Below are 13247 nucleotides of genomic sequence, written 5' to 3' on the forward strand. Positions count from 1 at the left end.
AGGACCACACCTTCTCTCTCTCTGTCTCTTTCTCTCTCTCTCTCTTACACACACACACACACACACACACACACACACACACACACACACACACACACAAACACACACACACACACACAAACACACACACAGAGAGAGACAGTACCTGAGTTTCAAATGTACTACATTTGTGCTGTTGGTCATTATTATTTTATGAAGTATTTATGAATTAGTATTTATCTGTCTTTTCATCTATCCATCTGTCTGTGTCTGTCTGTCTGTCTCTCTGTCTGTCTGTCTGTCTGTCTGTCTGTCTGTCTGTCTGTTTGTCTGTCTGTCAGTCAAATTCATATCTTCTCCCACCGAGTCTGTTCAGGTCCAAAAAAACCCACTTTTTTTACTTGTCCAGTTTCTAAAATCAGACAGACAGACAGTCAGACAAACAGACAGACAGACAGACAGACAGACAGACAGACAGACAGACGGACAGACAGACAGAGACACAGAGACAGACAGACAGACAGACAGACTGACTGATAGATAGATAGATAGATAGATAGATAGATAGATAGATAGATAGATAGATAGATAGATAGATAGATAGATAGATAGATAGATAGATAGATAGACTTATTTGCATGAACTAAGCAAGTAAAACAAGTAAAACAAACAAACAAACAAACAAATAAATAATATTTTGCTTTCTTTTTTTTAGGTTTATTAATAATTTAATGGTCCCCCACACATTGTTTACCTATATTCCATTGGGATGCTTAAGCATGTCATGATTTTGTGTGTGTATACACACATACAGTACTACAGATATGAAGACAACTTTGTTTTTTTTTTCAAAAATCAGTGGTATAAACTCACAGAACGTGATCAGTGCACTGACAACAAAGAGCAAAAAAAATGCTGAGCTCTAAAGATATGTCCGGTGAGCTGGGACAGAGGGACGTTTGTCTGAATCTCATGCTAAACAGCAGCATAAACTGACATGTACACGTACTGTACAGGTACTGACATCGCACTGTGTGTGTGTGCTGGAGCTGAAACAAGCCCAATTATTAAAATAAATAAATAAAAACCTGATATTTAAACTGAGTACATAATGTTTAGAACAATGTGTAACACACTTTGTCTGGGAGGACCTGTTACAGAGTACTAATATTTTGTTCAAACATTACTCCTTATATATTAACCTGTAACCTGCATCAGTGTAGAACGCTTTGTGTGCTGGTAAGGAGTTTCAGAATATTTCTGTCCTGATCGAAACAGACCAATACACTGTCTTGCTTATTAATATAAAGGAAAATGCCAGACAGAATAGCGTATTGTTATACGTTGTTTAGTCTATATGAGCTTGCTGTGGCTGGAATAAGATGAAACAGTTAACTCCTCCCCCGTGAGGATCTATGAACAGACACGTTTCTAAGTGGAGATTACTTTGGAAATTCCACATTACGCCACAATACATAGTGTTCAAGCACCGCATCCTAAGCACTGACACTGGAGACTCCTTCCGAAAATGTGAACTCTCCTCACAGAAAACTTCACCGTATCAATAAGTACACACATTTCTATTAAATGTTTATGGGGACAACATGCCATTCCAGTCCCTGTGTATGTTTTTACTACAGTATACAAATAATGTCATATAAGGACGAGGACATTTATACAAATCCTGCTGGACCTGTTGTCAGACTGGCTGTTTTAGAACAACACCTTCTGAGCTGTGATATGAAATGAACTGGTTACTCTACTGTAAATCACGAGTTCTTATCCTACATAGTACTCTTGAAATCTCTGACGTTTTTCAATGCGACCTTTGAAAAAATTCTCAACAAGTTCTGGGAAGTGTAACTTTTGAGATGGGGGTTATTAAATCACTTTGCAAAGTTCTGCCTTCCTGCTAAAAACCCAACAGATGCCAAAGATATTACTTAACCAGGACTCAATACTGCACTGGATGTGAACTTTGCCACCTTTGTTGCAGAGGCGTCCATTTGCATAATCTCAGAAGGGCTGCACTAGATGCATGGCTTGATTTTGAAGGCCGCACTTTTGAGCAAAAAGTCATCACAAATCCACTTTAAAGAGCGTCTGTATTTACTCAGACGTACGGCTAAAAGATAGAGAGGGTGAACTTGCCCCCTGCCGATGCATTAGACATGAACCCGTTTATCAATGAGTTTCAAAGTGTCGGATGCTAGAAGAAGGGTCTCTTTGTTACTCAATTAAGTTTACCAATGACCCATTCGGCCAAATATTCCTGTATATATTTGACAGCCTTGTAGAATAGATGTGCTAGACCACCGGGATAGACGACCAGACGCTGTCCAGACGTCCGCTTCTCTGGCCCCTACAGGGCGTTTTTATCCCATGAGACAACCGTCTGTGTTAGCGCACCAGATGACCGTGCGAGCAGGAATATAATCACGATTTTCACACTGAATACTTTCATTTGGTGCTGTTTCTCCATCTGGAGTGATGGGTTGAGAGGATCGTTGGCATCCAAAAAAGGGAGAGAGTGGATGAATGACTGAATGTTTTAGAGAAGGTTGGAAATACAACCAAATTTGTGCTTGGAAATGGTTGTTATGGGCTAGGGCATGATGGGGTTGGTTATAAGGGCTACCCTCTTTTTTTTTTTTTTGGAAAGATGCAAGGTTAAAGCTTTGATATCCTAGCCAACAAGACACAGAGGGACACCATGAGATTGAAGTGTCAGATCTAAGACAGGGAAGCAAGTCATGTTATGAATTATACATTACATGTGAAAACGAGCTTCGACTCAAACGCCAGTGTAGAATGTTGTAATTGACTTCAGAAATAAAAATCACAACCAAAAGAAAAAAGCATCCAACATTAACCACATGGACATTTTAAAGAGTACTGCCAAATTTCAAATGTCATAAACAGATATTGATACTTCGAAATGTGTGTGTTTGTGAGTGAATGGGTTAGCTAGCCACCTCGCCCACTTCACTCGCTTCACTACCAATTAGCTCGCTCTCGGAGTCTAATGTGGAATTCCAGTGGGGGACTCGTGCTTGCGAACAAGAACAATTGCGGATTATCTCGGCTGCTTTTTCAAGGAAGATGCTTCGGTGTCCCATAAAGGGAGCCTTGACAGTGACAGATGGCAAAGCAGCTGGTGCCGCTCATACCCCTCTCAATCACACTCGGCTATGTTTTCTGTAGAGTTTACTGGTGTATGGCCACACCTTTGGCAAGATCTCCTTGTACAAACCAAGGGAGAAAATACTGTGTACAGTCTTGCTGATCGTGTCCTGATTAAAGCGGATTAATGTCCCGAAGATCGCCAAATGGTCCTTGATTTTGAAACATTTCAAAGTTACCCATGATACTATTGAAAATCTTCATATATGGGACAAGAATTTACTATGTTCCAAAGTTTAAATCTTATGTTAGATCAAGTTGTTTAGACCAACTGATTTACATTACAAGCCCCCTTATATTTCTTTTAGGTCTTTTCAAGCTTTGCCTAACCCGAGATACATTCTCTGGCAAAGATAATCTTAGCAAATACTTACTGATCAGGGTTTCCTGGTGGCATGATGGTACAGCAGGTAGTGTTCCTGCCTCACAGTTCCATAGTCCTTGGTTCGATCTGTAACTCAGGTTAAGGATTAACCCTTGTCGTGCCCATGTTGGTTTCCTCTTGGGTATCCGGTCTCCTCCCATAAAATATAAAGTGCTAACAGAAGACGTATCGGTCACCTTGAAATACCTCTGCCCAATTACTTCCAGACCAGTCCAGCTCACGTCAAGAAACTTCCCATCTTCTTAGCATACCCATAATTTGAGGTCACCCATAGGTTTTTGTCTCAGTCCTACTCTCAAAACAGTACTGTACACTCCTGTGAATTCCTGTTATTGTTGTCTTTCCCTGACCTGAGATCAGCTTGACCTTGCTGTCTCACTAAATTGTTAGATCATGCTTCGATCGAAATTCGTAAGGAACCTTGCCAAATAATAGACCCTGAGTAAGCTCAAACAGTAAATAAACATTGCTATTTATAGTATTAGACCCCAGAACTGGAAAAAGAGACATTATCGAATGACATTTTTGTGGCATGCATCAGCGGATGGCATTCAACAAACTTCGACTCAAGTCATCGCACTGCGTTTGGCGACATAGTAAATGCGATCACATCATTTCCTGCGATCGTGCCAAGCTATGTTGCCGTCACTTGAGTCACAATGCGCTTCTGCTTATCATCCCTCTGCCGTATCTGCTTGCCTGTCTGAGCTGATGGAGGAAATAAAAAAAGTGGTGGGGGAGCAGTTGGGGGCTGAATGTCAGGTTCACTTGTAGATGAAGTCGACTATGTATTATCTAAGCGCTGCTCAGCTGTAGCCCTGGGAAACGCCGTGTGCGATGAACACAACCCTGTCGTCTCAGTGAGCGGGGACCTTTAGAGATGAAAAAAGAACAATGCATTCCATATACCCCTCCTCTGCAAGGTCATGACCCTGCTCCACTATATCCCTTTGGAGCTGGATTGTCCAGGAAGCTGAGAGGCATATTTTAAAGGAAGTCTTCTTAAGCAGCTTCGGTGTTCAATGGAAGTCTGATTTAAGATCTAGATTCTTCATTGAGAATGTTGGTGGTTTTTGTTTGCTTTTCCTTATTTCCTACATTTTGTAACTTATTACCAATGCTAATCTTATCTCATTTTTCTTGGATCTAAAAACTGACACCAAGTTGCAACGCAGAAACAAGTTTTGTTTAACCGCGCACTCTGGAATTTTTGAAACAAACCGAATAGCAATGTTTTGGAAAAAAAAACCAGAAAGATCATTAGCATTTGAGCCATCTGAGGTGGCCCCAGCATGGCGATTGGGGCAAAGCCCAAGCAAGTAATTGAAGCATGCAATCACAAATTGGTTCTCCGCCTAATATTTCATTAGATAAAGCCACATTCTGGATGCCAAAATCATTTGTGTGCCCAACATGGAATTAAAATCCTGTTACTGCCTGATACCAGACTGCATTACCAGCCACTGACAGGGGAGATTTCTAGACTGATAAAAGTATAAGCTGATGGAAATATGTAAAAAAGATTTACTGCTTCAGCTTGTCTCTGCTTAGATATGTCCTTAGTTATGAGGATATAAATACTGCTTGCGTTTATAATTAGATGTAACTGTAAATAATTGGTCCGGCGTGTGTGAGTGATATAAAAAAAAAAAAAGCACGTGGGTGTGCATGCATTTCGGAGTGTGTGTAAGCATGTGTGCATGTGTTCATGTGTGTGTGCTCCATCCACACTCCACTCTCAAGTCCTACTGATTCTCCTTTCCAGCCATGTTGAATACTCTTTCCTTATCAGGCCAGTCCAGGCCTGCATCAGGCTCTCCTTGCTATGACAGAGGCTACAACAATAGGCGTGCGATACCGCTGCTTAGTGCTGCGTTTCGGAGGGGAAACCTGCCACAGGCACAGATTAACAACACATACACACACACACACACACACACACACACACACACACACACACACACACACACACACACACACACACACACACACACACTCTGTATCACACGTATACACACACACACACACATATCCCTGCACTGCTAAACAGATTGCAGCCTCCTAAACAAAACATTTTTCAGAAGTTCAGGCTCCTGATTAATGAAGTAATGACAAGAAGAAAAATATAATTCTGACATGGGGAGTGGAGGGGGAAAAAAAAGGAAATAAATAAACAAAATGGGCCACGCCGATACTTGTTCGACTTAGGGCCACGAACAATGAGCCTGTCAGAGGGTGTGGTGAGGGGAGAGGGAGGTGATAAATGGAGGAGTGACAGTTTGAAGAATTCCTTTCGTTCTTGCCCTCCGCACCTAACCTCCCGCTAAATTACACAATAAAAGCCTCTCTCCCTTCCTCTCTCTGGAAATGAAGACGGTATCTTGTCATTTTTCCTCTCTTGAAGGCATGCAGGTAATGCACACCATAGCACTGATGGAGCTAGGTTTTACCTCCTAACCTTCCCCAAATAAAGAAAACAGGACAACAGACCCCAGCTTTCAGAGTATAATTAGCACCTTGTTCGTTCATTAGAGCCACATCGAGCCTGAAAGGCACACTAATGGCTATTTTAGAGGTCCCTCCTAAAAAACGGCTTCCATTATTAGCCTGCTTCCAAATCAATTATGGACACTTAAATCAGACACTGGGCAGGAGAGCCACAGTAAGTCCAGGCCCGGTAATTACCGTGATGGAGACACCTGCTACTCGATAACTTCGACCCGTACTGGCATACCGACCACCGCTCGGCAGACATTTATATCCCGTGTCATCATTAATTTGTGTTAATTTGAGAGGTGTGAGTGTGTGAGTGTGAGAGAGAGAAAGTGCTGGTGTCTCACCTGGACAAGGTCTGCTGCGTAATTGGGCTCTAATGACCTAATTGATCTGTGGGATATGAGAGAGACAGAGGGCTGGAGAGAACAGGAAGAAAAAGGCGTAGGAGAGGAGGTGAGTGAGATGGAGAGGCTCTGCGAGACCGCCAGTTTGGATTCCCAGTCACTCAAACAAAATGAGAGAAAAGTCGGAGCAAGAGCGCTCAAGTGGAAAGGTCTGCGTGAGGACTTAATGTGTGCTGAGTACACAAAAAGAAGACGTTTTATTCCCCAGAGCAACATTTTCAGCAGAAATCCTAGACAACTTGCCCCACTTATGTTCGATTTAAATCAGGACGATGACGGATTTTAGATTGCTGAACTGCAGGTGAGCATAAAGTCATCCTGGCTTTTATAAAACATTCTAATTTAAAAATAAAAACTTTTTTTTTTTACAGGGATTCCTTTCTATACAAAACAAATACATTGCTTGAAAAATCTGGAACGTCTAGCAGTCGAGTGTTAACGTGTCATAAATTTGAAGAGCCAATCAGCTTCTAGTATGCAAATGTAGGCTGCACACAGGGCTACGGTCTGAGTTACGGTGAGTTTGGGTGAAATTCTTCTTTTTTTTTATCCTTTTTTTTTGTGGAGAAAGAAATGATGGCCATTTTTTTTGTCCACGAAAAATTTCCTAATGTTAGAGCTTGTGTTTTGAAAATGTATTAGTTTAATTGTTTTATTCCCTTTTTTGAGCTTGATTTCTTGTTGTTTTTTTTTGTTTTGTTTAGGTACTATTATATGTTATGAATGAATGAACGTATGAAAAGTGAAACTATGGTAGAATGGTAGACTGACAGTCTTGGTGAACAATTAATAACAATTACATTAAACATGATATACGATGGTCAGGAAACGATACCTTACAGTCTCTTTTCTAAAAGCATGGCAGTAAACACTTCACTGTATGAAATCAATAACTGGAACGTTTTTGAGCAATGACTCACTGACTCATAAATCATTTGAAGAGATCATTTACACACCTCGCAAACACCTTCACACACACACACACACACACACACACACACACACACACACACACACACACACACACACACACACACACACACACACACACACACACATCACGCTTTGCTAAGACCAAAGCAAACACCAAGCATCTGTCTGTTCTCTGCTCACTTCATCAAATACTTCAGACATCCCGTCTTTCTCTCCGTCACGTTCTTTCGGTCGATTTCTCTGTTTCACACTCTTCCTCCATGACTTTCTTTCACCCTGTTTATCACACATTCTGAACCCCTCTCTCCCTCGTTCCCTGCCTCCCACCTTCCATCTCTCTCTCTCTCTCTTTCTCTCTCTCTCTCTCTCTCTCTCTCTCTCTCTCTCTCTTCAATTCCACTCACTTGAATTCCTGTTAACTTTATTGCCATTACTCCATCGCCAAAGCTGCCTATAATGAAGAACAGTGAAGGTGAATAACAAAGTAAAAGCCGTAGATTATCGATACACGCCGTCATCAACAACTCTAACAAAGGATCCACATTTAAAAGGCTTTTAAAGACACATAAATATTGATATAGTTTCAATTGCTATGAATTTTTTTTAATAAACATTTTTGGAAGGAGTCTCCAGTGTCAGTGCTTTGTAACAGTCAGAGGTCAAGCTGTTGTTGTAAAGCTCTTGTCGTGGCAGGTATAGCTGTACCAAGCCTCGAGTGAAATGCTAGTCTCTTGTTCTTGAAGCAAATACTGAAGCTGTGTGAATTCATTTTAAATTTCTGTGCAGATAAGACAGGTGATTGTGAATAGAAAGCTCTGTATCTACCACTCCCTGGTCCTCTGGTCATCTCTCTCTCTCTCTCTCTCTCTCTCTCTCTCTCTCTCTCTCTTTCTCAGCTTCATCACAGTCTAAAGAGGCTACATTAATCCACTATGTGATTCGACCCAAAGTCCCCTTTCCTCATCCATCAGACTCATAGTCTTCCTGCCTCGCTAACTGTCTACTGAGTCTGAATCCGAACCGCTCAATCTGAACCCACAACCTCCCGTCTTCACATGAATGAGCAATCACATTCTGATTATCAGGTGATATTAGGACAAAAAGGCAGTGAGGTGACGCTTCATCTCGCCTGGTTACCTCAGCGCCTTCAATCAAACGCATATGGATTGACAGTCTGATTTTACAGCAGTCAGGGTCACACGTTCTTCCAAATGGCTTAGAAATTCAGCAAAAAAAAGGGAGAGAGGTAGAGAGAGAGTGCGAAAGAGAGAGAGAGAGAAAGAGAGAGAGAGAGAGAGAGAGAGAGAGAGAGAGAGAGAGAGAGAGAGAGAGAGAGGATGATAGAGCAGATCAGGGTCACTTTTTATAAAGACGACAATTTCGCATGATGTGCAAGAACGGCTGATCTCTGTGATCATCTCATTTTATTTTTACCATCCTAACCTTCGGAGGTCATTCTGGAGCTCGTCACTCTTTTGACTTCATTAATAAAACAGATAGAATACAGTGCTTATTCTGGTGTACAGTAGTCCAAAACTTTGGACAGAGTTCACTTACTGGAAGATTTTCATGATCTTAAAGACATTTTATTAAGATTTTGCAGAGTTGTGGTTTAACAGTCGACGTATAAATACAGTAAAAAAAAAATATCATACACCGAGCTCACATCAGGTCTGAGACTCGAACCCGTGACATTGGTGTTTTCCTTCAGCGCTAACATCCTGGTAACATTTCGCGTGAGATGTAACTGGTTTACGTTAATTATTATCTGACTTGAACACGCTCACGTTACATCATTTAGATTACTAATTAGAAACTTCAGTATAGTAATGAACTTACTTCATATTTATATATAAACTACACTTAATAATGTACTACTGAGCAAATGTATTAATTAGTTGTGCATTGATTTTTCGCATAATCTGTCCACAAAACTCGTTAGTAAAACCTATACTAATACACATTAATGCAATTGTCCAATCAGCCAATCATGTAGCAGCAGCACAATTCCAAAAAAATTAGTTAGTGTTCACATTGAACATTAAAATGTTGGAAAATATGTGATTAATTGTGGCATGGTGCCATGGTTGTGCCAGCCGAATGGTGAGAAAAACGAAACCACGCCTTGCTAACGAGAAAGCTCGGAGGAGAATGAACCAAAAGGCTAATTTAACTCAAATAACAACTCGTTACAAACGTGTTGAGCAGAAAAGCACCAATTGATCTACAATAGCAGAAAATCACATCAGGTTCACAAAGGTTTAACATTATTGTGCGATATAAATATAGTATCAGCTTGATTAAATTAAAACCGTTTTTGGTCCAAATGCTTAAGAAAGGTGATAAGAGTAATGTTTGAAGTAATCCCAGAGACCAACGTGGCTCAGAGACCAAACTCTGCATGAGCACTTCCTTATGTTTCATACCAGGATACATTTGATTCTCGTTACCATTTTAATAAATGGTTCAACATTTAAAAGTAATGGTAAAGCCTAAAGGACTCCAGGGTCAACATTCTCTATCTCACAGCTCTCTCTCTCTCTCTCTCTCTCTCTCTCTCTCTCTGTGTCTTTCTCTCTCTGTGTGTGTCTTTCTCTCTCTCCACCTTTTAAAAGATGTTAAAGGAAACTTAACACTAACCGTTTTTTGTTGAGCTTGAGCTGAAAATTACCATCAAACATACCAGATCATAATTTCATTCAATTCGAGGCTTTGGCCTCCGCTCAGCATTCACCAATTAAAGCACTTAGTCATAAAATATGCAGATTAAATGGTTAAAATAGAGCCACTTCAAAGGCTTCTGTTGGAGGCCAATTTGACTCCGAGACAGTCGCAACCATGTGTTTGGTTTGTGTTCAAATGTCATGGGAGCTTTTCGTTTCTCTCCCGGCTCGTGCTCACTCTTCATTAAATCGGCATAACTGTCTCAAACCTTCCCATGCTGGGAACTTTCTAGAAAGCAGAAATAGGAAATGAGGGAACTTTAAGGAAATATAACACGAGTCTGGCAGTGAACAATTCTGGCATTTGGAAACCAAGGAATTAGGAGCATATAAATACAAATATGATCAAATTATAATATTGAGAGTCAATAAATATTTAGATTTCCCAAAAAAAAGCTTAGGTGTATTTTGTAATACTGTATGTTATTTAACAAAAAATATTACAGAAATGATGCACTGGTTGTTTTGAATAATTTGGACCTTCTCTTCAAGCATGGGAAGACGTTTTGTGTGTCCGTTTCCACACATTATGCATTTAATTATGTTATATATTATATTATTATATGCTTGTGTGTTTTACCTTGTACATGTTGCATAAACCACCTGTTTATTTGTTCTCACAAATAGAATAAGTCTGAAAATCACTCACTCACTCATTTTCTACCGCTTATCCGAACTACCTCGGGTCACGGGGAGCCTGTGCCTCAACCTACCATGCATGTCTTTGGACCGGGAGAGAAAACCGGAGTACCCGGATGAAATCCCCGAGGCACGGGGAGAACATGCAAACTCCACACACACAAGGTGGAGGCGTGAATCGAACCCCAACCCTGAAGGTGTGAGGCGAACGTGCTAACCACTAAGCCACCGCGCCCCAGTAGTTTTAAAATGAGTGCAATTGATGGAAGTTTGAAAGAGAAACAAAAAAAAGGGACCGTACCAGGTTTGTACCGTCGGCGCTCATCTCGATCTTGCCGTCGAACGGCCCCCACGTGGTCCCTACGGGAAGCTGCTGACGACTCTGTACTCGCCGCTCACCATCTTTGTTCAGCAGGTCTAGTTCTCCTGTGAGACAGAGCAGAACTTTGATCAGTTACCAGACATTATTTTATGTCCTAATCGTGTATTCCATGAATTTCTAATCCTAAAAAATCTATTAAAAATTTTGTCACATGCACAGTACTTCACAGTGCGATATGTGGCGAAATGCTTTCTGACTGTCTGTCATATACATAGAATAAAAAATATCTATCGAAAATAAATGATATTTAAAAAAAAATCAAAAATAATTGTTGCAATAAAAAATGATATAGTACCAGAAACATATAAAAAAAAGATAAAAATATAGAAGAATATAGATTGGTAAGCTAAACCTTAACTTATTAGTATAGCATGATTATATTTTTAATACTTTATATATACATCAGCTTTTTCTAGCAGAATCAGAACTCAGAATGAGTCCACTTTAATCAAGAGAAGCACATATGGACCATATGATCTGTGACTTGATAAAGATCACACTTGTTCCTGGATCAGTTTTCCTCTTTTATATGCTAATCACTGCACAACCGTTAAATGTGACCATCTATGTACGTGCTGTGAAACTCTTGATAATTCTTGTAATGAGCCTCTTTCCTTGTGAGCCATGTGAGAGACACTGAGCGTGTTATGACACAACCTCCATGCTGTGTCCACCTGTCCTCATAGCTTCTCTCCATCAGATGGACTTTATCGAAGCGACATGATGCTAACCTCTCCTGAACGACTGCCTCCCTCTCACTGATAAAGACACTGAGACATTACAGGCTTTCTGGCTGCCTCTACGGGGTCTATTTCTGTTTTTCCAGAAAGGGGCCAAGGCCTCTTGTTAGAGCTGCGCAGATCTCAGCCTTAATTAGCTGTGCTGCGGCTAACGCTCCGCTAGCTCCCCGAACCTTGCTATCTTATCAGGCTGATTTAGTGTACTTTTTTAAAATGGTGATTAATCAAACAGTTTTTAGAAAAGCATCTCTGCATCGTGAGGGTCTTTTTTGGAAGGAATGGAAGGGGAGTAGACATGTAGCTCAAGTGCATGCTTCCAGGTCACGGGTCTCATGAAATCAAAATGAACTCTGAAAGTTGTGATATTAGCTCTTGCTGACTCTGTTTAGCTCTTGTTTGTACTATTGAGCCATCAAAAAGTCCTTAAACGTCATCTTCCGAGTCTTTTGGCATCACTTTTTTCCATAATTATTATTAAAATCGCTATTTTAATCCTTGTCAATGGACAATCGACTTCTAAGTAGTTAAATGGCATAAAAAAGGCTGTCATACAGAAACCGAAATCAGAGAGCACCACTTTATAAGATCTGTAGGAAATAGTGCATCGTCTGTCTTCGTGCTCATCTCACTCATGCTTTTTGTCAGGCTGAAGGACTGATGTGAGCCCTGAACTTTATACTGACCTACTCTCTCTATAAATATCAGCCATGTATCACTAGTGCTCAGCCTTGTCGATTTGCCGGTATGGAAATTCACAAACATTCTCTTGCTCATGCATAAGGTGACTTGTTTGCTAAATATCACAGCTGCCATGATAATGACATGCATCCAACAGGTCACTTACAAACTTGCCATGATATGTAAATGACTGATGTCTACTGTACGTTGATCTTCGAGATTATACCAAAGTAGCCAAAGTAGCCAGCCATAATTTAAGATATTAGAGAATGCAAATTGGCCTCATTTGCATTAAATGATCAGTATCTGTTATCATTGGCTCTTCAGTTCTACACTGCATTATTTACCTACCTACAGTGAACAGATTTGATCTAGCCTGGTTTAACAGAAAAAAAAATTACTAATTATCCTGTATCCTGGCTCTTCATATGTTCATTCATTCATTCATTTTCTACTGCTTATCCAAACTACCTCGGGTCACGGGGAGCCTGTGTCTATCTCAGGCGTCATCGGGCATCGAGGCAGGATACACCCTGGACGGAGTGCCAACCCATCACAGGGCACAATCACACACTATGGACAATTTTTCCAGAGATGCCAATCAACCTACCATGCATGTCTTTGGACCGGGGGAGGAAACCGGAGTATCCGGAGGAAACCTCCCAGGCACGGGGAGAACATACAAACTCCGCACACAAAAGGCGG

The 13247-nt window shown here is 40.7% G+C and overlaps 1 protein-coding gene across 2 annotated transcripts in view; it reads right to left on the reverse strand.

Moving 5' to 3' along the window:
* The window catches only part of zfpm2a (zinc finger protein, FOG family member 2a), a 143981-nt gene that overhangs the window by 52865 nt on the left and 77869 nt on the right, over positions 1-13247 (reverse strand). For both annotated transcript variants that reach the window (XM_047808657.1, XM_047808656.1), the window contains one exon: positions 11044-11168. In XM_047808657.1, coding sequence (XP_047664613.1) covers positions 11044-11168 — 125 coding nt within the window. The remainder of the gene's footprint in view (positions 1-11043; positions 11169-13247) is intronic.

Source organism: Tachysurus fulvidraco, chromosome 25 (genome assembly GCF_022655615.1).
Source record: "Tachysurus fulvidraco isolate hzauxx_2018 chromosome 25, HZAU_PFXX_2.0, whole genome shotgun sequence".
Lineage (NCBI taxonomy): Eukaryota > Metazoa > Chordata > Actinopteri > Siluriformes > Bagridae > Tachysurus > Tachysurus fulvidraco.